This window comes from Bombyx mori, chromosome 12 (assembly GCF_030269925.1).
Source record: "Bombyx mori chromosome 12, ASM3026992v2".
Taxonomy (NCBI): Eukaryota; Metazoa; Arthropoda; class Insecta; order Lepidoptera; family Bombycidae; genus Bombyx; species Bombyx mori.
The window spans coordinates 15,330,102-15,355,749 of NC_085118.1; the positions used below are offsets into that span (position 1 = coordinate 15,330,102).

At 38.4% G+C, this 25,648-nt stretch overlaps 2 protein-coding genes across 6 annotated transcripts in view; one reads left to right on the forward strand and one right to left on the reverse strand.

The window, feature by feature from the left end:
- LOC101744168 (phospholipid-transporting ATPase IF) overlaps positions 1-25,648 on the forward strand; it is a 45,489-nt gene that overhangs the window by 6,148 nt on the left and 13,693 nt on the right. The window contains exons 1-10 of one of the 2 annotated variants that reach the window (XM_021346998.3): positions 11,069-11,190; positions 14,654-14,779; positions 16,542-16,763; positions 18,431-18,610; positions 19,670-19,975; positions 20,798-21,045; positions 21,983-22,399; positions 22,773-22,944; positions 23,555-23,745; positions 24,225-24,506. In XM_021346998.3, coding sequence (XP_021202673.2) covers positions 14,698-14,779; positions 16,542-16,763; positions 18,431-18,610; positions 19,670-19,975; positions 20,798-21,045; positions 21,983-22,399; positions 22,773-22,944; positions 23,555-23,745; positions 24,225-24,506 — 2,100 coding nt within the window. In that variant the 5' untranslated portion in view covers positions 11,069-11,190; positions 14,654-14,697. Of the gene's footprint in view, positions 1-11,068; positions 11,191-14,653; positions 14,780-16,541; positions 16,764-18,430; positions 18,611-19,669; positions 19,976-20,797; positions 21,046-21,982; positions 22,400-22,772; positions 22,945-23,554; positions 23,746-24,224; positions 24,507-25,648 lie in introns of those variants that run through there. The other variant, XM_021346997.3, reaches the window with a different exon arrangement.
- Positions 3,476-13,782, reverse strand: LOC101741620 (uncharacterized). 4 transcript variants are annotated; one of them, XM_012689122.4, is made up of 4 exons: positions 13,726-13,782; positions 11,412-12,693; positions 4,546-4,723; positions 3,476-3,781 (listed from the first exon to the last, which is right to left on the reverse strand). In XM_012689122.4, exons 2-4 carry the CDS (start codon positions 11,785-11,787, stop codon positions 3,496-3,498), a joined length of 840 nt encoding a protein of 279 aa, XP_012544576.2. In that variant the 5' UTR covers positions 11,788-12,693; positions 13,726-13,782; the 3' UTR covers positions 3,476-3,495. The 4 variants fall into 4 exon arrangements, 3 of the variants coding, with proteins under 3 accessions (XP_012544576.2, XP_004924723.2, XP_004924722.2); XM_004924666.5 differs by lacking the exons at positions 3,476-3,781; positions 4,546-4,723; positions 13,726-13,782 and adding exons at positions 7,249-7,565; positions 8,934-9,102 and having other exon boundaries at positions 11,412-12,509; XR_009974547.1 differs by lacking the exons at positions 3,476-3,781; positions 4,546-4,723; positions 11,412-12,693; positions 13,726-13,782 and adding exons at positions 9,793-10,151; positions 10,626-10,803; positions 10,889-11,029.

The window sequence follows — 25,648 nt, forward strand, 5'->3', positions numbered from 1 at the left end:
GTATTATAGTAAGTTTGCAAGGGTGGGTGAATGCTGCTGCAAAGTAGCAGCTGCTTATGATCTTATCTACTTGAAACAATAGAAAATTTTATTACTAAATCCTTATTTAGGAAATTGTCGATTCTCAATACTAACATCTTGGAACTAAAATATCTGGCGTTAGTTTTCTCATTCATATTTAAAATGTACTTCAAGGTGAAGCTAGCGAAGTTCTCTTTCGAAATTAGTTAATATAATTTGTTTTCGCATCGTTTATATTGGCTTTCTCATCGTTCTGTTTAGGCAAGAGTTAAAATATCGTTTTACTTTCAAACATGAGTTTCGCTACAAAAGCACGAATAATAAATGTAGGTATAATAAATTATGTATTCAGATCGATCAACCTCCAACGTAAGCACATGGCGCTTTTTCTAGAAAAACATATTGAGTTTCGTGCACAACTGTAAAAGTAGATCCATAGTGAAATAATCTATATTCTAAATTAATTCGAAACTATGGACGCGGATGTCTCAAACTGATGGACCGTATGCTCTTCAGCATCCGAAAACTTAGCAGAAAAACTCGGTTGACGTGATAAGTTGATTTTGTGGCGTAAATTTTGCAAAAAGAAACAAATAATAAAGCGGGTTATTACTGTATGTATTGAGTCAAGTCCACGCGCGAAAACACGCGACAAGTGGAGTAATTGTTAGTCAAATCGGCAAACACATAAGTGCTGAATTACGATACTCAACAGCCACAGCAATGCGGCATAAGCGGATCTTATGCGATAATTAAAATCGGTTGTCTGTAAAGTCGGTTTACTGACGATAGTTGAACGTGACAACGTCATAAGAAAATACTGATGGAATGGTTTAATTTTTCAATTATCGCAATTATCGTTGCTATAAACAATTGACACCACATTTCCTTTTCACTGAACATGTACGCCTCAGAGCGAAATAACGCCGCATGAGTCATGTTTTTTCGTGCGTGCCTCCGGCTCCATCGAATTATAAGACGTTGTCACGTCAAAAACGCTTAAGATAAAACGGCTAAGTCCTGAAGGTCAAATTTTGAAGCAAAAAAAGATACTTGATGAGCGTTTGCTGGTGTTATCCACTGTGGCTTTTTCAGGTCAAACGAAAACTCACCATCGGATTGATCTAAAATCGCTTATCAATGACGGCAAAAAAAAATACAGTACTGCAAGTTTTCTGTATATTTTGCCAACAACTAGAAATGGTAACAAAATAAATTCACAACAGCCGCGCATGGCCACTTGCTTCACGCTACTGCTCCTTTGGTTTAAGTTACGACATACGGTCACCAAGTTCAAACCTGAAAATACCCCATTAACCATCCTACCCTACAGACCTTGGATTATTGTTTTTCAAAATTTGCACACCTTCATGCAAAGAAGAAAATTGCTGAGCAGTCAAAATCGCTTTGGAAGAACTAATCAATTCTCGCTCTCATTTTTTTTAACAGAGAGCAATGAATAAATTTTAATTGTGATAGTTTTTTTATTGCTTAGATGGGTGGACGAGCTCACAGCCCACCTGTTGTTAAGTGGTTACTGGAGCCTATAGACATTTACGACGTAAATGTGCCACCCACCTTGAGATATCAGTTCTAAGGTCTCAGTATAGTTACAACGGCTGCCCCGCCCTTCAAACCGAAACGCATTACTGCTTCACGGCAGAAATAGGCAGGGTGGTGGTACCTACCCGCGCGGACTCAAAAGAAGTCCTACCACCATAGTGGTAGATAAAGTGGAATTACGCTAACAGATATGTATCAAAAGTTTTAGTTCAATATATGTTTATCGTTAATTCTATACGTCAGCACTTAATACTGCGTGATCACGAATAAACAATAAAATGTTTGACGAATTTATCTATAGGAAACGTTGATATGTTTTATCGTCGTAAATTCTTTTATAGCACCTGATGTCTTTCGCACAACGCCGAGTCGCGTTCGTTTCAATGTTCTTATCATATCTACTTTTGTAAGTGTGTACCTATAAATGATGAGTAGACAGTCTCATTCGTCCAACGGTATTCGGACATCACTTAATTCAGAGTGATCTTTTAAACAAGTTTCGAATATGATATCTTGGTAGGAGTCCATTTGGACCGTCGGTAGACATCGGCAACCTATAATCAAATTTTGTTTTAGAACCTCTGGGTCTGCGGAGGGACTTCGGTTCCCTCTGTATTTTGTACCGTATGTTCCATGGGGAGTGCTCTGAGGAATTATTCGAGATGATACCGGCATCTCGTTTTTACCACCGAACCGCCCGCCACCGGAGTAGAGTTCATCCATACTACCTGGAGCCACTGCGGTCATCCACAGTGCGCTTCCAGAGATCTTTTTTGCCACGCACCATCCGGCTATGGAATGAGCTCCCCTCCACGGTGTTTCCCGAGCGCTATGACATGTCCTTCTTCAAACGAGGCTTATGGAGAGTATTAAGCGGTAGGCAGCGGCTTGGCTCTGCCCCTGGCATTGCTGAAGTCCATGAGCGACGGTAACCACTCACCATCAGGTGGGCCGTATGCTCGTCTGTCTACAAGGGCAATAAAAAAAAAATGTACTGTAGACTCATCTGTTTTATTTTACCTAAGCCGATGGTCTTGAGAGACCATTTCGGCGTAACCCTAACAAGTAGGTGAGCTCACGGGACTCAACCCTGATGAAGTCGTCGTGGCCTAAGGGATAAGACGTCGGGTGCATTCGTGTTGAGCGATGCACCGGTGTTCGAATCCCAGGCGGGTACCAATTTTTGTAATGAATTACGTACTCAACAAACGTTCACGATTGAAGGAACTGAAGAATTGAAGGAGGATTGAAGGAATTGATGAAGGAACAACATCGTGTAATAAAAATGAAACCCGCAAAATTATAATTTGCGTAATTACTGGTGGTAGGACCTCTTGTGAGTCCGCGCGGGTAGGTACCACCGCCCTGCCTATTTCTGCCGTGAAGAAGTAATGCGTTTCGGTTTAAAGGGTGAGACAGCCGTTGCAACTGTACTGAGATCTTAGAACTTATATCTCAAGATGGGCTGCGCATTTACGTTGTAGATGTCTATGGGCTCCAGTAACCACTTAACATCAGGTGGGCTGTGAGCTAGTCCACCCAACTGAGCAAAAAATTAAAAAAAGTCGTTGCTAACACTGGCCCTAGCAAGAGCAGCGCTTCGCAGCATCTACCACCGGATCGGAAACGCGACCCACTGAGAAGATCCGGCGAGAAACTCAGTGGGCTGTGTGTGGGTTAATTTACTCGCCGAGCCCTTCGTCGGAAGCGACGGGTTCGACGAGAAAAATGACCGGGGGCTAAGGACGATATTATTCTATAGAACTGAAAATATATAAGTCGATTTCTGTGCGCAATAGTCCGGCCCATCTAAGATACATATTACCAGTTTTAGTCGCCGCCTATGGAGTTACTAAAAATGTCAGATGGGATGAAAAAGAAACATCAAATGTACTGCCAATGTTTTTATTGTCAAGCGAATGGAATACATTCCTTCACGACATCCATGACGGAAATCTTGAAATCCAATTTCTTTGTCATATCCATATCTCTCATGTGACTTTGGAGACTCAGTAAAAATAATGTGTCATCATCATTTAAATCCACGGTGTTTTCTTGTTTGCTATGGCCAGTGGACTGAGCAGATCGCTCAGCTAGCGGCAACTCTTCTGTGTCATCATCTTCTCCCTCTATCTTCACTTGAATGTAAGCCGTTTCGAATTCAGTGGGTTCAGGATTAGGCTCTGTACTGCCGTTGCTAAAATCATTGATGTCATTATAAGGCTTAAACATTTTAAGGTTAAAACAAATTGTAATTTTGAATTTAATTACATATTTATATGTGAAAATTTTCGCAATCATAAATTTAAAAGGGATGAAAGGGATCCATATGAAATATATAATTGGTGTATGGAAGATGTATAAAAGTGCTCATGAGATAAGTCTGTCCGTTGAATTTTGCTTTCACACAGCCGAGCCAGTATCTTTTGAAAAACGTGCAGTGAAAAAATCTAGAGTTAGGAATCCTAACATGATACTGGTATACGAATGGATATATTTACATAATATAATAGACAAAATTATACCCCGAGTGTAATAGTAAATATTGCTTGTGATAATGAATTACGAATAATGTTATTCGATGCAACATGTCTTCTAATTTAACGTCTTATTATTTCTAAACGTAAGCAGAAAAAAAAGTGTGTGTGTGTGTGTGTGTGTGCAAGTCACACACGGTAGAAGTGAAACTTATAAATAAGATATAGATATACTGACTAGGAGCATACCTATGGACAATGTTTAGTAGACGATAGTGAGGATGCTACGAAGAGTCGCACAAAGAGGAGACCGAGAACGTCTAATGTGTTCTATCTCATTCTCTCACCGGCTGAATCCTATACATTTATGTGTTTGTGTCTCTATGGACTTATTTTTTCGTTTCATCGAGTTTGAAATCACAACGATTCTAAAGAAGTTTTATTTCAACAATTAAAAAGAAATGTCAATTAAAGAACTACTTACCAACTTACAGTCTCAAATTTAGTTTTACATTTCATTATGATCGGCAACAAGAATGATAAGTGTTCGGCGTACACGTATTTTCTGTCTTGCTTTCCTCCCAAATTAGGACTGTATCTTTTCAATACTACGTCTCGGTAATACAATCTTAAATTCTTCCATTTCTTCCTCAATAGCGCACCTGCAAAATAACGATAATGACCTTAGTTAGCTTCAAATAGTGCAGTACGATTCTTCTAACGGCTGACGCTGGTAGAATAGTATACGGGTCAGTCAAGGCGCATCGTAAATAAAGCTTTGATGTGTCTTCCGAATATTATCTAAGACATGTGTTAGGTGATAATAAAGTCTGGTGGAAATTTGCTGTGGCTATCAACCGTGGCACTCCATGGCATGGCAACCTGGTTACTTTTGACACATGGGATGCGCATATCATGATCCTGTTTTTTTAATTCTTCTCATTGCTTAGATGGGTGGACGAGCTACCTGGCCTAATTCGATTACCTACTGTGGTTTGGTGGTTACCTACTGGTTTTAAGTGGTCAGTTGAGCCCATAGACCTCCACCGTTCGTGTGGTGAGGCTTGAGGGAGGCCTATGTCCAGCACTGGACGTCTGATAGAATAGAATAGCATAATTGAACGTGTCCAATAATTCATTTCGTTTGAAATAAGGACATAGAAATAAAAAGGCAAGGTTTGAGAATGACTTTTTCACCTATAAGGTATATTAAAAACCTAGCAAACGAATTTAGCACCTACACTGTAGGAATATCGCAGAGCGCCCTTCATAAAAGTAAAAATAATAGTTTGCTTCATTTTCAATGCATCTACGAAAAAAGGTCTAAGCATCTTCAACCTATTATTACGAATTGTCTCAAAATACGTTTTGATTGCAACACTGAGTGCAAAATAATGGTATAATAATAATTTATAAATAGGCTTTTTGGATAATTTATAAGTTTTTAACTTCAACTTCAATTTTATAAACTTCAAGTTCTTGAACTCAAAATTCAAAGACTTAAAGACATTTAATTGACATGTATTCTTTGCGTTTGCTTCGTTTTTAATTTATTTTTATTTTAACAGAATAATAAAAATTATTCTCGCCTTGGAATAGAAACTGAATTTGATATTAAAAACCATATATTACTGTTTAGCGAAGAAACATTGAAGTAGGATTTGTTGATAATATAATAATAATTATCGTTGATAATAATCTTGATGAGATCGTCGTGGCCTAAAGGATAAGACGCCTGGTGTATTCTTATCAAATGATGTGGCTATGACGGTGTACAAATTTCGCAGGGAGGTACATTTCTCTAAAGAAATACGTACTTAACATAAGCTCAGGACTGGCTTCCACGTTTAAAGAATAGCATTGTGTAACAAAAATTAAAATCGCAAATTTATTTCCGTAACCACTATCGGTAAGACGCCCCCGCAAGGGAAACTACCACCGCTCTAGTTTTGCCGTGAAGTCATGCGTTATAGTTTGGAGAGTGGAACAGAGGTAATTTTTTTTCCCTACTTATGCTGATAGCCTTGAGAGGCCTTTTGAGCTTCACCCTAACATGTAGGTGAGCTCACGGGGCTCAAACCGGAAGTGTTGCTAACACTGATCCTAGCAAGAGCAGTGTTTCGCAGAATCTACCACCGGATCGGAAACGCGACCCACTGAGAAGATCCGGCGAGAAACTCAATGGGCTGTGTCCATGGGTTAATTCACTCGTCAAGCCCTTCGTCGCAAGCGACGGGTTCGACGAGGACGGTGACCGGTGCTTGTGTTACCTAAAAGCACCGTTAATGGGTCGGGAGGATCCGTAATGACGTGTTTTGGGTGACGTCGACTGTTTACCATTCGGTCTACAAGACCGGGTATGTAATTTCCAGCGGCCACGACAAGAGGGTTCTCATGTCGTGCCGCCTTCTCAAAGTGGCGCAATGATGCCGACTGTAGATACTTACTGACTGAGTCAAGCTCCAGGTCATCATGGAGATCCAGGTTCCTTAGGAACCATGGTGCTCCGACGACTATCCTGCAAAATCAGAATTGAATAACCTGAAAGGGTTTCAAGTTAGTGCGGGCCGCGTGAGTATTAGCTCTACTGAAGAAAAACGCCAGAATAAAATTAGGGATCGATAAAAAATTCTCATATCCAGCCATGATGAAGTGTTCCGAAATACACAATATTTCCACATTTACACCTTTGTCTTGTAATTCTTCTAGGCATATGGTTAATGGTTCCGATTTGTTTAATATCTCTGCTATATTTAAAATATTTATCAATTAATTATTCCAGATTAATTTAAAAATCTTTTTCGATGAGATTTAAGTAAATAACTTAGCTTGTTGATATTAATAAGGAAAGATATAACAGATCATATGTACTCTTCTGTTTGAAAATCGATTTTCTTTTTTTTTATTGAGTAGGTAACTATTACTCGGCTTTGGAATCAACTTTTTTTTTAAACAAAGGAGAACTTGTAATACAGAAATGTATCTGACTAAATCTTGAGGTGACTATGGTCAAATTTAGACCACTGGGCGAACACTAGTTATTAAATTAAGATAAGTTGTTGAGCGCCAAAAATAAGACGTTTCATCGAGGTGGTGCCTTGAAAACAGCATAGGAAATGACGATAGACTTTTATAGAATGAGATGAGTACAATGTTACTAAACTAAAATCCGGAACAAATAAAACAATTAAATAAAACATATTTATTAATCAATAAAAATACTATCGGTACTATCAGCTACAGTCCTTAATTAAATTCAGTATTGAAATTTTAAAATGTAGTTTCTGCTCTCGCGTCATTTCCTTCATGTAGCCTCGGAGACTCAGGAGGAATAACGTATCATCGTCTTTACTGTTGAGACTCCTTCTATTTGAATTTCCAGTTGCCATTTTGAAGTTTCCAGAGGGACTCCCCGCTTTAAATTCAAACTCAGGCTCGAACGCTTCTTCCAAATATTCGCTATTAAAATCAACGCTGTCTTGAAAATGGTCTTTTATACTTTCGCTGAAAAGAATGGTTCCGTAAAACAAACAACAAAGATATTTATTGTAAAATTATTTTACGTCGACAATTCGACTATCAGTCATTTATATAATCATAACGATATGTATGGTTTTTTTTCCTACCTAAGCTGATAGCGTTGAGAGGCTATATCAGCGTCGCCTTAACTAGTAGGTGAGCTCACGGGGCTCAAACCTGATGACGTTGCGAACACGAACCCTAGCAAGAGTCGTGCTTCGCAGAATCTATAATCGGATCGGAAACGCGACCCACTGAGAAGATCCGGCGAGAAACTCAGTGGGCTGTGTCTGCGGGTTAATTTACTCGTCGAGCCCTTCGTCGCAAGCGACGGGTTCGACGAGGACGATGACCGGGATATGTATGGAAGTTCAAATCACGGACCATAATTAATTTGTTGCTGTTAGGGATCAAAGCAATGCATCTAGATTATGCGCAGAGGCGAGGGTATAAAGTGACTGGTGACACCTGCCTCATTTATTGTGCGTGAAAATTTACGTTTTGATCTATTCATAGGGTTACTTCATCTCAATCAAATTTCTATATCCTGAGACCCATATGAGACCCGAACGCCGATAAACCTCAACCGTGAGGTCGTTACCCCGCTTATGTCAGAAAAATCATACGTCAGTAATTACTTTTCAATACTTATGTGATATTTTAGTATACATTTTTACGACTTGCTCTAGATGACGGCGGCACACCTGATCTAACTGCTTATTGCTGGGTGTTGAATATTTATATTCGTTTGTTGGGTCGGGTAAAGTTCATGCTGTGTATAGTTACCGAAGTCCATAGACAACGCGATTTCACTATTTATCTTAAAATATTAAAGTCGAAATTTCATATTTTTGGTAAAACGTTTGTACTTTGTTTCAACTTGGGAGTTACGATAATTTTTATCTCAATATACAATCACAATATTTTTTAATAGAATTAATTATTTAATAAACAGCAAAGGGTTATTACTAGCTGTTCTAACAAATGGCAGTGAAACCTAGCTTATCGACATCATGATTCACGGCGTAAGTACGTGTATATAGGTGGTAAATAAGCACTGTATTGAAAGTCTGAACTTTTGTTAAATTATACAATTTGTAAAATACATGTTTAAATAAAGATTGTAATCTATGAATCATTGTGGGTGGCGCTCCAAGGAAGTTTTTTGTTTCTGTTACTAGTAACATTGCACGCTAGATGACGCATGAATTTAAAAAAAAAACCATGTTTTTTAAACTGTCGTACACATACGAAGCGTGTCCGGGTTTATTAGTATTATTTAATTATGTACCTTTATTATATGCAATACTATCCATTATTTTTTTGAGAACTTAATGAGTGTTAAACTCTTACCAATTTATGGTCTCGAATACAGATTTATTTCTCAAGAAAATTCGCTCCATGAATTCCAATTCTGCAGCGTATATGTACCTCCTACTATTCCTACCAAGGGCTTGACTTTTCATAACGTCTTTACGATACGAATCCCTTACGTTATTCCATTTCTTTTTGAGTTCCATATCTGCAAATAATTCATTTATTCGTATTTATGACAAAAACACTAAGTTTTAGCGTTGAATAAATATATATTTTTCTGATCTTTTTTAAGACTCGATAAAATATATATATACAATATACTTAAATGTATCATTTCATAGCCGCTTCTGCTATGGACTCTGTTTAAGCTCCGTTCGTATAGACTTTCATAGCGATCTCTGAGAAAATCGTAGGCGGAAGTTTATCCCAAAGCAGAGTGGTACGTGACCTAATTTATAATCTCTAGAAACACGCTGTGCTGATATGTATCATGTATCATCATACACTAGCCATTCACCCAAAAGAAAAGTATTTATAGTTTATCACTATGATTAAGACTAATATTTCTTACAAGACTATGATAACCAACTAAATACTAGTATGTATATACTCTTTAAAAACCATTTGTGTCTTAATTCCTATTTAATGTAATAAAAAACATGCATAGTATTATAATTATATTAGTATATTATTTTAATATTATGTAATACTTTAATATGTACATATATGACATATAAGGAGGCCAATTAGAAAATGAGTCCTAATTTAAACAATTTTTTTAACAGATATCAGTTAATTTCTTGGTTTTACATAATGCTATGTACATATTTTTGTAGAATAAATTTAACATCAAGGTTCAACATGTACAATGTACAATTTAGGAAATAAAGCATACTTTCATTCAAATACTTTATTTCAATATAAAAATAATTATATTTCAAACATAACAATATTTTTATATTAAAAAAAAAACAACATAATTATATACTCGAACTATCTTTCAGTAATTTGAGCATTGCAGTCTTAAAGTTTAGTTTTTGTCTCTGTGTCATTTCCTTCATATGACTCCGAAAACTCAGTAAGAACATTGTATCCTCGTCTGTCTCAAGCTTCGGTTCAATTATTTTTATCACAGGATATAATGATGTATCTTCGGATAATTCTGTTGTTGTATCATCAATTGGTATACATTTTTGTTCTACAGGTTCTGTGTGGTCTTCCTCGTCTGTCTCGGTACTAACTTCTGCTGTCCCACTAAAATGAAAAATGTAAAGGTTTTATATCTTGGCTTTGATCTAAGCATGTACCTAGTTCTATTTATCATAATTGTTAAGTTGCAGACACAAAGTACTGTTTGTTTAGTTCACTTTATGGGCACTTAAAAATAAAGAACATGAATTTATTTTTGCAGTAGTGTGTAAAAATTGTACATTTTAAAATACTGCAAAAAATATTTGTATATAAGTTGAACTTAATAGAGATAATTATTTATTAAGATACATTGAAACTCAGACAAAAAATGTACTGTAATTTCTTGTGCACTGTCATCCCTGCTAAACAGTTAATAAGCCACCATTATTACACTTTTAATCCTGACGAAACAATTTATCAACAAAATAAAACAAAAACAAACCATTTCAATTTCAGCTGTTTCAAAAAGTCTAAATTTTTTAAAATTCATATTACAGTGTTGCTAGACTATGATTCTAGCAGCAAAAAAAAACTTACCAGTCGACTGTTTCGAATTCTGTTTTGTTCTTCAGTATGATTGGTTCCAGAAAAGATAATGCGTCAGCATGGTAATACTTTTTAACTTTTTTTGCTTTCGGCCCCAATAAATGTCTTTTTATAACGTCCTTTTGGTAGTTCCCTCTGACATTATTCCATTTCTTTTTACATTCTAAGCCTGGAAAATTGTTGTTTTTTAATATATTTATTTCATAAACATAAGATTTTATTTTGAACTGATTACATTTTCTATAGATACTTACTTAGTACTTAGTTTAATTTTAAGACTTTTAATGATTTTAATAAGATATGTTCTATAATCTTCAACAATCACTTAGGTTTGACTTAACAATTAAGAATAAACTCACTTTTCTTCTCACGATACTTCATGAACCTACTTAAGTACCTAATTCCAATGTAAAACGTAACTCTAAAATAACTGTCAAATGTCAAAACGTCAAACGCTTGAACTCAAAACAATATCAACATTTTAGGTGTAGCCGTATGTAATATCCAATAATTACGTAAACAATTTGAAATGAAGTAAATCTGAGATGCATTTAAGGTCTTAATTTTGGTATTAGTTAATTAAAATACTAAAAAAACATTTTCAAAGTTGATTTTAAGGCATACTCAGCTGTTCTATTTAACAAACAATTATCACGCAGTGTTATTAAAACACAATAATGCACGCTTGTGCAAATGGCAAATCTCACAAAAAACAATAATATAAATTTGAGAATAAGTTTGTGTATATCGCTACAGAATTTGTAATAATAAACTCACAAGCGCGCTTCCTTTCCATTGGACTCGCTTTATCCCAATTCTCACACATTTCTTTACATATCTCCTTCCAAGCTTGCTCTTTATTATATGGATTGTGGTAATCTTCATGATCCACGTTCCAGATGCATTGATGTTGTTTCACGAGTGAAATTAACAGTTCAATGTCACACATATCGCGATAAAAAAAACGTAATGCGCACCGTCCCGCTAGCTGTATGGTACTAAATTGTGAAGGTTGACGCACATTGAACGGCCCGATCCGACCGAAACGCCCCGCCCCGGTTTGTTGATACACTTGACAAATGAGTGAATAACCTAATGTAAAATTATCTTCTGATATGTACAACGAATTACGCAAGCAAAAACTAATAGTCATATTAACTGTTTTTATCTATCTATAGTTATTAATTAAAATCATTATCAACTGATACCACTCTAAATAAACAAATATATCATTATAAAATTTGCAATATCTTGACAACCAATTTAATATATTAAGTACAAGAAGTCGTCATGACGATGACGCTATTTTTAGGATGGAGCTAAGTATTACTTGTAGCCCAAAACTTTCCCGGCTTCATCATCTTGGGACAGAGAGAGAGAGAACAGTCACAGCCAGGAGGTTTGTAGGGAAGAGGTTTGCTAAAAACTGCGTGAGTGAAAGGGAATTTCCGTCGTGATTTAATCTAACACCGGATCGGAATCGCGTGTCTATTAAAACCACAGGTACTGACGCTATGGGCTAAGAGTGCCGCATAAGAATCTGTAAATGGACGGGCTTTCGATACAGTACTTAGAACTTCCTGTAGATCTATATTCCTCATGTACTGCCACGGTGTTCTGACGGCTAATCTTAGAAAGCAGGATTCTTTGGAAGGAGCTTACGCCAGTTATTATGAAGATATTCCGGTTGCATAACATAGGATAGAGATTTTATCTACGTGAGGACGGAAGGACTACACATCATCATCACCCAGAATTACTTACACGTAGGCCGAAGAGGGTCATTTTGAAGACGGTGGCGGGGAGGGAAATCAAATACAGTATATCCAATAGCTATATCATGTACGACATTTTTGTATACTCAACAGAATTAGCCATTATAAAGACATTTTGTAAAGTTTTTTTTTGCCATATGCCGTTATTAACGATATGTCTTTAAAAGCTTGTACATGTGGAAAAGTGACTGCATACAGAAACATCTTGTTATTTTTTGCGCACCGCAAGCTTGTACCGCAGCGTTGACGTTGTGAAAGCATCCTTTTTAAATATTGTTTTGACTCTGTGGAATTTTTAATAGTATTTTTAGTAGAGAGAAAAAAAACAAAAAGCGTGAACATACTATGGTTTCATCTGGTAAAACTCGAAAGGCCTTTGGCCACAATATATCATTATAATTATCTCTCAAACATAAAAAAAACTATAGTTTCGCAGCTTCGTTACTGACACAAAGCGTCGTCAAAGGCGTGGCATTGTGCCGTCCATCCATGCACCATCCGTGCACCATCATCGTTCTATCGCGTCCTGGCATCTTTGTGATGTTATTTTGATACAAATTACGAATAATGTCTTATAAAACAAGTAAAACTATTTTGTCTGACTATTCGAAGTCTTCGTAACCTAAATGATAAAACCTCCGAAGTGTATCGAGTTATTTTCTCCCTACCTATTCGCTGGTAGCTTAAAAGAACTATTCCAGATTAGTGAGAAAATTTGCTGACACTGGCCTTATCTATAGTACTGCTTCGAAAGGATCTACCACCGGATCGGAATCTCGACCCACTGAGAAGATCCGGCGAGAAACTCAGTGGCGTAACCGAATTACGTGAAGCACTCATGCGTTTCAGTTTGTAAGGTGGGACAACCATTATGCCTACAACAGCAACAGCATTGAAATTGTGATGTTTTTGTTATGATGATTTAAATAATGGATTCCGGTAACCGAACACCAGGTGGGTCGAGAACAGTAACTAACTAACCCAGCGGAAGCGATAAGGAACCTAAACGTTTCAAATGGTATGACTGTACCGGTAAATAAATCTCTTTCAGCCGGTATTTTTTTAAAATAAATACATTCCTGATAAACTTTAAAATAAAAGGCGCAAAATTTATAGCTTGCATAAAAACCGGTGGCAGGCAGTATTATAAATCAACACGGGTAGGCATCACACACCCTGGGTCTTATTTTTCGAAAGAGCGGGACAGGCAACAAAAAAAAAGAAAGTAATAAAAGAAATAAATAGGTAAATAAATAAATAAAGAGTTTGTATGTATGCTACAGGATTCTATGAACAAATTCATAAACACAACCTACTTTTACCACTAAGTTTCTCGCCGGATCTTCTTAGTGTGTCGCGATTACGATTCGGTGGTAGATTCTGCAAAGGACTCTTCTTGCTAGGGGCGCTAGGGTAATCAAACTTTCTCAGCTCGAGCCCGTTAGCTCACCTATCCGTCCGATCTTGTTGGAGTAACCCCTTAGGCTAACAACGATTGGGTAAACTAAACGATGAAAGGTCATTTCCGTTTGTCGTAGGCCCTCATTTTTTTTTCGCTAACTTCGTGCTCATGATAAGGCTCCTCTTTTCAATACTTTAAAAAAGGAATATTATCTAGTTAATTGAACTTTAACAAAAGTTTGAGCATGTATAGAATTTAAGAGAAAAACGTAACTTAATATTGTTTTTAATGATACAGAAATAAATTGACAATCATAAAATTCACATCGTATCAGGTTGTTAGTTTGATTATAACACTTAAATTTTACGATAGCTATAAATTTAATAATAAATATTTTGATAGTGATAGGTAAACAAAATAGTATGAAACAAGAGTTCTTATATTAATATTATTTATCAGTAAAATTTAACATTTTTCTTTAAAAGTTAAGTTCAGCTATTCAATGCCAATTTAATTATTATAAGACCGGTAAAAATTGATACACTTATAATAATTACTACTTATTGTACATAAGTAACAAAAAACCGTCTACATTTAATAAATTAATTGCGAATTACAAAAATAATATATGGCTCCATACCTGTTTTGTGAAAGCTATCATAACAATTTCGATCTTCATGTCACTCACAATAATATTGGCCCGAAAGTGAGAAAACATAATGTAGGCACCTATGACTACATTCAAATAGGAATAATATGTTCCAAATTCAAATGTTTTTATTGTAACAGTATCTATGGCCAGACTATCTTTAATGATCTTTAATGATATGTTTTGTTCACAGATAGTCCTGTATCGCCTTTCACAAGCATCGCTCCGTTATCATTCATGGTGTTCGTAACAGCTGTCAAGCAAGGCTACGAAGACTGGCTCAGGCACAAGACTGATAATAAAGTCAACAATCAGATTGGTAAGTTAATTTATTTATTTAGATTAAAATCACGTGTAGACCTCACCCTAGCGCCGCACACTGTTATTTATATTAAAAAAGCGACTTTTTTAGTTTTTGGTTTGAATTACGTTTTAGATCCACGTGTAGAATACCCAAGTATTTTTGTATTTCTACTAATTTATTAATATTTTAGGAGCTGGATGAGAGAAACCGAGGATCGTGCTTAGTGGCGTATAATTAGAGGCCTATGTCCAGCAATAGACTGCTATAGCCTGATGATTAATATTTTCAATTCTAAGTCCCAAATCTTATCACCCTTGAAAAATTAGCTAACCTTGGCTACTAGATCTTAGTGATTTTTGTGTAAATTCAACACTGGGGCAAGTCAATGTCGAAGGAGATTGAGGAGCCATGATCATCATCCAAACAGACCGTAGGAACAAAGAACTATTTGGTGCATGTTGTTATTTAAGACTTGAAAAATACCTTATGTTGAAAAACGCTGTTCTTATATTAAATAAGAACTCTTATAATAAATAAGAAGAAGTGTTTTTTAACATAAGGTATAGGCATATAAATGCAGTGAGTTCATCTGTTGATCTACGCTAATAAAAATGTAAGTGAAGACTAAAAATAGCGTATCGACTGCAAATATTTTACATTTGGCCACCAAATGTTTCTCCTCAGCTTTCGATTTTCGTAGTCACTGCTGGCGTCATATCGGATTTCAATATCATACCTCTGGTTTTTCGGATATTGATTAGAGTTTAGCTTACCAGAAAGAATATGTCAAGAGATAAACCATTCTGCAGTCGAGTTTTTTTTCGGTCACATATTTATCTTGCTACTGGTACAGTATCTTAAAACGATAAAATACTATCAGTGATACAGTTAGCAAGGCCTTGTGTGATTTTGTCTTGTTGTTTGCAAAATATTCTAGTTACATAGACCTTGTTGTTACGGAACAATCACACTGCATATTAATTCGATAGAATTTGGAGGGCTAAAAATCGCGACTATGTCATAAATTTAGGAATTTGGGACGATGGTACTTAAAATCGTGTAATTTTAAAACACCTGTATATAATAAGTAGGCTTTCTATTTTATTAAATGACATTTTAGATTCTGATAAAAACTGGTTGCATTGTCTCTATTTGTTTTCGTCGAAGTACCAGAATGTCTTCCAGACCTGAAAGAAACATTAAATTTATTTACATTTTATTGCGGAACCAAATATCCGAACGTGCGATACCGCCCCCGCAGCCGCCTTACCCCCCGCTGAGACAGAACTCTCTGAGCCGGGAAACATGCGCCCTCGGCGTGCGCGAATACGCCGTCAAAACATTGTTAATCTTATTTTGTCTATACTTTTCTCAACTCCTTTTGTTTTATTTTAGTTAATATTGTATCGCTTTCAGCTTTCTAGTAAATTAGCTTTCTTAGTTAACTTAATTTAGTAGTACTTAGCTTAGTTTAGTTTAGCTTAATTAGTAAAAATTTGCTTTCTATTAAAATCTTATTCAAATCAGTTTTAACAATATTTTCCGTGTCCTCTTCGTAAAAAGGCCGCAACACCGAACCCTCAGAAATCCAAAAAAAACTCACAAAAGACCTGCTCGGACTTGAAGTGTTAAAATTTGCTTTATTTTTCACTTGTTAAAATTCAAACTAAAATTATTATCATTTTAGCTAGCTTCTCGCTGTCCGAAAATTTCTGACTAGTTATAATTTTGAATGTAAATAAATGGAATATACCTACGTAAAATTCTTGATTAACAGTTGAAATAGTCTACAAAGGCGTGATCAAAGAAGTGAAAAATTCCACGATAGCCCCTGGAACCTTGGTTCGTGTAAAACGAGGAAGGGAAGTACCAGCCGACCTCGTGCTCCTCTGTTCCGCCGGAGAGAAGGGAAAATGTTATATCACCACTGCGAATCTGGACGGGGAGACCAATTTGAAAACACTAAGGGTGCCCCCACCTTTAGTCGGGTATACGCCGGGTACGTGAACCTAATAACGCCTTTTTTGATTAAAATTGTTTGTCTTTATATGTTACTTAAATTATAGTCATAGATAAAAATAAATCGAGAGCTGAAAGGCTATTTTGTTTAAGCGACATTTCGTTTAATACGCGACATTTATCTTTGGAATTAAAGATGCGTTTTATTTGGTACTAGCGACCCGCCCTCGCTTCGCTTCGGAAACTGTAATTTATTATTGATTTCTCCACTATTCAATGGATGTTATTATACATATAAACCTTCCTCTTCAATCACTCTGTCTATTAAAAAAAACCGCATCAAAATCCGTTGCGTAGTTTTAAAGATTTAAGCATACATAGGGATATAGGGACAGAGAAAGCGACTTTGTTTTATACTATGTAGTGATTAGCATCAAAAGTTCGATGTTTTTAGTTGAACCTCAATTAAGTTTACTCCGTTCAAATAGTTGAAGAAGTTTTTTGTTATATTATTTTTTCCAAATTTTAAACTTTAAATGGCTCTCCTGTAAAGTTGCAAAAATTTCGCTTAAACCAAGTAGCTTTTCACGGCTCGAAATGTACCTTTAAGCTGTTGAGTTAACTTTTACGCTGTCGAGAACGTTAAAATGCTCGCATTAAGCCCACTGGTTTGAGGCGTAAGGCAACCTTTATACAACCGAAGACCAAATTGCGATTTCTGTCAGTCTGACAGCGATAAAATTTACTTTATTATTACATTTTTATACTCTATTTCTTAAAGATTTTTAAGTTGTTAATTTAAAAAAAAACGATTCAAAAATAAAAAAGAAAAATACAAGAAAATATTAAAATTTGTAAATACATCTCTGTGATTCATACATACACTCATAAGTCCACTCACACGTATGAAATATAAAATGAAATATTGTGAAACAAATGGATGAATTTAATTTTATTGTTGCTTGTATAAATTTTTCAACGAAAAGCAGGACTCCGTTTTTCGATTTATTTCTTATATTTAAAGTCCAGATATATTTGATATGACCGTCTCCTTCTTTATGATATTTAAATATTATAATTATGTAGTTGTGAACTATTTAATTTATAGTGTTGAACGAAATTAATTTTGTCTTTGTCAATAAATGTTTGTTTACGTTTTGTGGTGTTTTGCTTTCATTTGTTTGTCTGCGTCATGTTATCTGTGTCTTATCATTTACGTATTAAAATCTAAAATGATTCAGCTAATTTTTTTAGCAAGGTTTGTCCATTGCCAGATTACGTTTTGATATTAGCTACTCGACTTATAAAAATCGAGAAACGAGTCAAAGTTCTAATTAAATGATGACTATCCAAACCCGAGCGCAGGAATGCTCCTCGTTAGAATCGGCAGATTGGTGGTTTTTTTTATTTTTTATTGCTTAGATGGGTGGACGATCTCACAGCCCACCTGGTGTTAAGTGGTTACTGGAGCCCTTAGACATATTCTACGTAAGTGCTCCACCCATCTTGGGATATAAGTTCTAAGGTCTCAGTATAGCTACAACAGCTGCCCCACTCTTCAAACCAAAACGCAATACTGCTTAACGGCAGAAATAGGCTGAGTGGTGGTACTTACCCGTGCGGATTCACTAGAGGTCCTACCACCAGTAAAAAACCATATCATGGTACCATAAATATACTAAATGAAACCAAATAAAATGCCAACAGACATTTTGCCACAAAACATGCGTATCGAGATACCGAACCCGGTGGCCGACTTGTATACCTTTTATGGACGCCTCGAGATCCCGGGGCTAGACAGCCTGGTGCTGTCCACCGATAACCTCATGCTTAGAGGATCCAGAGTCAAAAATACGGAGTGGGCCATAGGTTGTGCTATTTACACAGGTGAGTCGCAATTCATCTCCACAAAAACCATGTTAAGAAGAAGAGTTATTTGTACAAAAATATATTGGCATATATTGCCAATATATGGCACATATTGGGAGCATGTTTCTTAACCCTCAGACACAGCCCACTGAGTTTCTCGCCAGATCTTCTCAGTGGTTCGCGTTTCCGATCCGGCGGTAGACTGCGAAGCACGGCTCTTGCTAGGGTTCGTGTTAGCAACGTCGTCAGGTTTGAGCCCGGTGAGCTCACCTACTAGTTAAGGTTACGCTGAAATAGCCTCTCAAGGCTTCTCTCAGCTTAGGTAGGAAAAAAGGAAAAAAAGCATATTTCGTTTTGCATGATTTTGACAGCCAAATCGGAGATTCTATTTTACGTCGTTCTATTGGGAACCTATATATCTTCAGTGTATGTATATAAGAGGAATGGTGTGCTCGTATTCCTCAACTTAAGAAAACAATCCATTACCACTTATTGACCGCCAATCGTGAGATCCCACTGGTGGTAGGACCTCTTGGGAGTCCGCACGGGTAGGTACCACCACCCCGCCTATTTCCGCCGTGAAGCAGTAATGCGTTTCGGTTCGAAGGGTGGGGTAGCCGTTGTAACTATACTGAGATTTTAGAACTTATATCTCGAGGTGAGTGGCGCATTTACGTTGTAGATGTCTATGGGCTCCAGTAACCACTTAACAACAGGTGGGCTGTGAGCTCGTCCATTCATATAAGCAATAAAAAAAAAAAAAAAAAAAGATCCGGTGGTTTTGGCGGCGACGACTGATAGTTCGGCGTCCCCTAAGAGAGACATGGAATGCGCTCCAAGCCAGACACGTAGCTTTGTTCCCTTCTACCTCTAATACGTGATTTGGACACGGGTTCACCGGCAAAGGATTTTAATCCGTTCTACACCATTATTCCTGAATTCTGCCCTCAAAACGTAGGTATTCAAAAGTCCTCATGATGCCCTCTTGACCAAAAATTAAAACACATACTCATTATCTGTACTAGTAAAGTAGCAAAATACATCAAAATATGAATTTAAATTTACCTACCTTTTCAGGGGAAGAAAGTAAACTGGCTCTCAATTCGAAATACACAGGGAACAAGTTCTCATCGTGCGAACTGGCCGTCAACGGGTTCCTGCTCTTCTTTATTTTGGTATTACTCATCGAGATGGTCGTGTCTTTGATCGCCAAGCTTGTCATAGAGCACAGGAACCCCGAGAAGGACCTGTACCTCGGTCCGGGCACCACGTTCCCGCCGCACGTCTCCGACCTACTTCAGGATCTTTTCTCGTTTCTGCTGCTATATTATTATATCATACCGATGTCTCTGTACGTGACCATCGAGCTTTATAAATTTATAGGTGAGCTTCTGTGGACAGTTCGACAGTTCTTAGTAATTATTTAGTATCTATTTCTATTTCCTATTATAGCCTAGCACTGAACTTATTTCGCCAATTCATAGCGAAACTTTGTTAAGGACGTTTGACACAAAGCATCCGAGCTTTAGACTAAATTATAAATCCAACCATCAACATATACGATATATCGACACTTGAAAGGCAAACGTGACTAAGCGGCAATGCGTGAACTTTACAGTAGACTAATTTAAAGTTGAAATTAATTTAAAATATTCATAAGGAATACCTGAAAAAAATTCTATATTAACGAATCTAGCTGTAGGATTTTAATGATTTTAATAGACATAGAAATATTTTTGCAATCGAATATGGTTATTGCCTATCATTTATGTACAAAGCAGTTATTGTCGCTTAGTCACGTTTGCCTTTCAAGCGTCGATATGTATGTGGATGTGGACGAAAAAAAACTGCGTGGGTAACTTAATTAACACGTTAAAACGGTCAGGTATGCCATATATCATAAACAAAAAAATGAGTTGTTAAACTTCACTGAGAAAAGTCTACGGTAAAGGAAATCTATAGATTAGTATAGATTGACTAGGACTATTCATGAGAATATGAACTACAATAATTACGTCATAAATTAGTTTATTATTTTAATGGATTTATCATCAAACTGATAATGCTGAATATTAACAGTAGTCATACTATGCTTCATACAAATAACAATTTAGACAGTTTCTAAAGTAATCAAATAAAACCATCGTCAAAAGGTAATTTAATATGTACATCCTTGACTCCAAAATTTACCTGAACGATTCTCAGGAGCACTATTTATCGGATGGGACGAAGACTTTCGCTGCGAGGACACAGGAAGACCGGCGATGGCCAACACATCGGACCTCAACGAAGAGCTAGGTCAGGTCGAGGTTTTGTTCTCAGACAAAACTGGCACCTTAACGAAAAACCTCATGGTGTTCAAGACATGTTCAATCAAAGGCAACGTTTACGAAGAGAGGAGTAACCAGCTGTACAACGTGGAAAGGTTTGAAGAGCCCGTCGATGTGCTTCAGGTCAGAGATTTCAAACTACACTCACTTTTCTGTTTTTTAGGTTTGTCCAAGGATCTTGGGAACCTCTAAGTTATCCCACTGTCTTATTTTGGTGTGCCTTGGAAATTGTTTGAGATTATTTTTACTGGTGGTAAGACCTCTTGTGAATCCGCACGGGTAGCTATCACTACCCCGCCTATTTCTGCCGTGAAGCAGTAATGCGTTTCGGTTTGAAGGGTGGGGCAGTCGTTGTAACTATACTGAAGCCTTAGAGCGTATATCTCAAGGTGGGTGGCGCATTTACGTTCTAGATGTCTATGGGCTCCAGTATCCACTTAACACCAGGTGGGCTGTGAGCTCGTCCACAAACCTAGGCAATAAAAAAAATAAAAAATTACTACGTACAGTAGCTCTGAAACGAATATCCCTCCAGTGATGTTTCCTGAGTGCTGTGAGATGTCCTTGGTTAAACGACATTGAAAAACAGTAATAAGCGGTAGGCAAGGCAGTGGCTCAGCTATCCTCTTGATGTTGCTGATGTTCATGAACATCGGTGAACACTCGGGTGGGTGGTGTGCTAGTCTACATTCAAAAAAAATTTTTTTTATTGCAGACGAGCATACTCCCCACTGATGGTGAGTGGTTACCATCGCCCAGCAATGCCAGGGCCAGAGCGAAGCCGCTACCTACCGTTTAGTACTATAAGCCAAGACACTGCCTACCGTTAAGTACTATAAGCTAAGCCACTGCCTACCGTTAAGTACTATAAGCCAAGCCACTGCCTATCGTTAAGTACTATAAGCCAAGCCACTGCCCATCATTACTCTAAGAGGGAATTGTTTGTTACTTACTACACAAACACTAAATACTACAATACGGTACTTCAATGTGATTTTTCAACGAAATTTGATTTGATGGTAGCCATCATTTAACCGTCACAAATAACCTTATATTTCAGACAGACATCAAATTTTTCTTCAAAATCCTCGCCCTGTGTCATTCGGTTCAAGTTTCCAGTGAAGACATGAAGAAGCTTAGCGCACGACTGTCTGGCGGAGGAGATACTCAACTGATGAACTTCTTTCGAAGGAAAAAACAAAATAAAAATCCCAACAACGGCGTACTGGACAATGTCAGTTGGGACTCGGCCTTGAAAGAAGCTGGCAGTAAAATGGACTACCAAGGCAGCAGCCCCGATGAGAAAGCATTGGTGGAGGCCGCCGATAGAGTGGGAGTCACGTTTTTGGGCGAAGAGGGCAATAATCTCGTATTGAAAGTGGGTGAGAACACGGAAATGTATGAAAGATTGCAACTCATCGAATTCACTTCGGAGAGGAAGAGGATGTCAGTTATTCTTCGTGATAAAGACGGAAAGGTGAGTTCGCTGTTAAATGCATTAGCAATGTAACTTAATTATCGACTACTGTATTTTTCTTTGTTCAACTAAATGTGTCATTCGAAAATCGTCCTTTTTTCCGTTGACGAGTGAACGAGTTCATGGACCATCGGCTTTAAGTAGTCACCGGAGCCCATACAAATCACAACGTGACCGCCGCCATCCACCTTTAAGCTTGAGGCACAAGTCAATTGTAAAATATTGATCCGAACTCACAAGTCTTGTACTTTAAAGTAATTATTATTATATTTGGACTATGATTGTTATTATCTTGACATTTAAATTAATAATCAAACACGACTTCCGCCTCCCATTATAAAAGATAAGTATATTAATCTAGTAATCATTTCAGATATGGTTATTTTGCAAGGGAGCCGAAAGCTCTGTGTTTCCACTGTGCAAAGACTCGGCTCTGGTGGAGGAGGTGAACAGGGACATCAATGCGTTCGCAGTGAAGGGACTGCGGACATTAGCTATTGCTTACAGAGAGATTTCTGACGAGGAATACACTAGAGTCTCCGAAAGTGAGTACTCACTGTCTTATTTACATGATTTTCTTGGTCTGAGATTTCAAATACAACGTACTGAGTTATTTTGATTATGAACGAGTAACATTAATTTTTTTTAATGAAAATAAAATAGATGATATCTTTTACCCTACAACTTTTCATCCGGTATTTTTTTAAATTTTTTTATCGTTTATTTATTGATAACCTGGTGTAAAGTGGTTACCGGAGACTATAATATCAACAACGTAAATGCCGTCACGCACCTCAAGACATTCGTTCTAAGGTCTCAGTGTAGTTACAACGGCTGCCCCACCCTTCAAACCGAAACGCATTACTGCTTTACGGCAGAAATAGGCAGGGCGGTGGTACCTACCCGTCCGGACTCACATGAGGTCCTACCACCAGTAATTACGCAAATTACAATTTTGCGGGTTTGATGTTTATTAGTTACACGATATTATTCCTTCACCACGGAAGTCAATCGTGATCATGATTGTGTTAAATATATATTTCATTAGAAAAATCTCTCATTGTGGTAATCAATGTTTCTTTCGATACAAAACAATTAAGGATTCGAAAGTATGATGCTTAATTCATCATCTCTAAGAAACGTATCCTTCTCCAGGCATAAAGCATGTAGACGGAAAGAGCGCGGAGGCTCTGCAGCAACTCACCCAGCAGTACCGGGTTTTAGAACAACAACTGATATTAGTCGGCGCCACTGGAGTCGAGGACTGTCTGCAGGACGACGTGGCCGACACGCTCGCCTCCTTACGAAGAGCTGGCATCAAAACCTGGGTGCTCACTGGGGATAAGGTTAGTGAGTTCTCTAGGCGGGCTTATCACTAATGTCATAATACCGGTCACCGTCCTCGCCGAACTTGTCGCTTGCGACGAAGAGCTCGACGAGCGAATTAATCCATAGACACAGCCCACTGAGTTCCGATCCGATGGTAGACTCTGCATACACTCTGCTCTGGTAAGCACTGCTCTTGCTAGAGCTAGGCTCCCGGTTTGAGCCTCGTGTGCTCACCTACACGTTAGGGTGAAGCTGAAGTAGCCTCTCAAGGCTATCAAAAGGTAGGTTAAGTGGTTACTGGAGCCCATAGACATCTACAACGTTAATGCCGCCACCCACCTTGAGATATAAGTTCTAAGGTCTGAGTATAATTGTAACGGCTGCCCCACCCTTCAAACTGAAACGCATTACTGCTTCACGGCAGAATAAGGCAGGGTGTTGGTACCTACCCGTGCGGACTCATGCGAGGTTCTACCAGCAGTTTGTTTGTGTGTAGGTGGAAACAGCGCTCAACGTGGCCCAGTCGTGCGCGCACATATCGGAGACGGACCGGCGCATGTTCCTGGTCGGGGTGGAGTCGGCCGGCGCGCTGCTCGCCCACCTGGACGAGTGCCGCCGGATCGTCGCCGAGCCCGGCTACCGGGACCTCACGCTGGTGCTGGACGGGACCAGCATGACGCAGCTGCTGGACGCCGGCGCCGCGCAGGCCTTCGTCGATATATCGCTGCAGTGCAACGCCGTGCTGTGCTGCCGACTGTCGCCCATACAGAAGGCTAAGGTCGGTATACATGTACACACAAGGTATTTAGGCTTTTTTTTTTATCGCTTAGATGTGTGGACGAGCTCACAGCCCACCTGGTGTTAAGTGGTTACTGGAACCCAAAGACATCCACAACGTAAATGTACCACCCACCTTGAGATATAAGTTCTAAGGTCTCAAGTATAGTTACAACGGCTGCCCCACCCTTCAAAGCGAAACGCATTACTGCTTCACGGCAGAAATAGGTGGAGTGGTAGTACCTACCCGCGCGGACTCACAAGAGGTCCTACCACCAGTACCAATGTCGATATACATGTATTTATGTTACGGTAAAAGTAGATATTTCGGCAAACGTACACATTTTCCGGTAAATGTACACATTTTCCGGTAAATGTACCTACACATTTTCCGGTAAATGTGCACATTTGCATCCTCGTTTGGGTAATGTGCATTTAGGGGGTCGATTGCTTCCCGCTTCCGTAGGTTTAACCCGCGATTCCTTACAAGTGACCCCTGGGTGGTGCTAAACGGGAGCCGAAAACATAATCGGTGGTAGGACTAGTCCGACTGGCTGGCGACCACCCTCCAACTTGAGTCCGCCGCCAAATAGCCTAGCTGTGTTCCGGTGTGTGGGTTGGAGAGCCAGTTTTATTCCTTTCCTTTCCTCTTCCTTGTTGGGGGTGAATCTTGATGACACCTGGAACATGCGGATCAGACGTGCGCGCGAGCTTGCGGGACGTGATTGTTTGACAGGGGTATAGGGAGACCCAGTGAAACGGTGTTCGCCGCCGCCCGCCGGTCAGTAGGGGACCTGAACCCGGGTGTCACTACTAAACTCCGCCCCGGGAAGCTGTCCCGCCAACCGGTGTAAAATCCTGTCGTGCGGTCGTCGTGCCGGAGTCGGAGACCGGAGTGGATCCCGGCGATCGTACGCAGGGTGGACTGGGGGCCCTTCCATGCCCTGCGTCGGACTCTCACGGAACCCGTGATCGACCGCACACTATGTTCCGCGCTTTATTCAGGTGTTGTCATGTTTTCACTCCGAACATCCTACCTCACCTTATCCCACTCTCCAAAAAACAAAATGAAAATAAGAAAAAGAAAAAGGGCTATATCGGCGATCCCCTATTCCACATTTAATGTGGATTTCAGCAATGTCA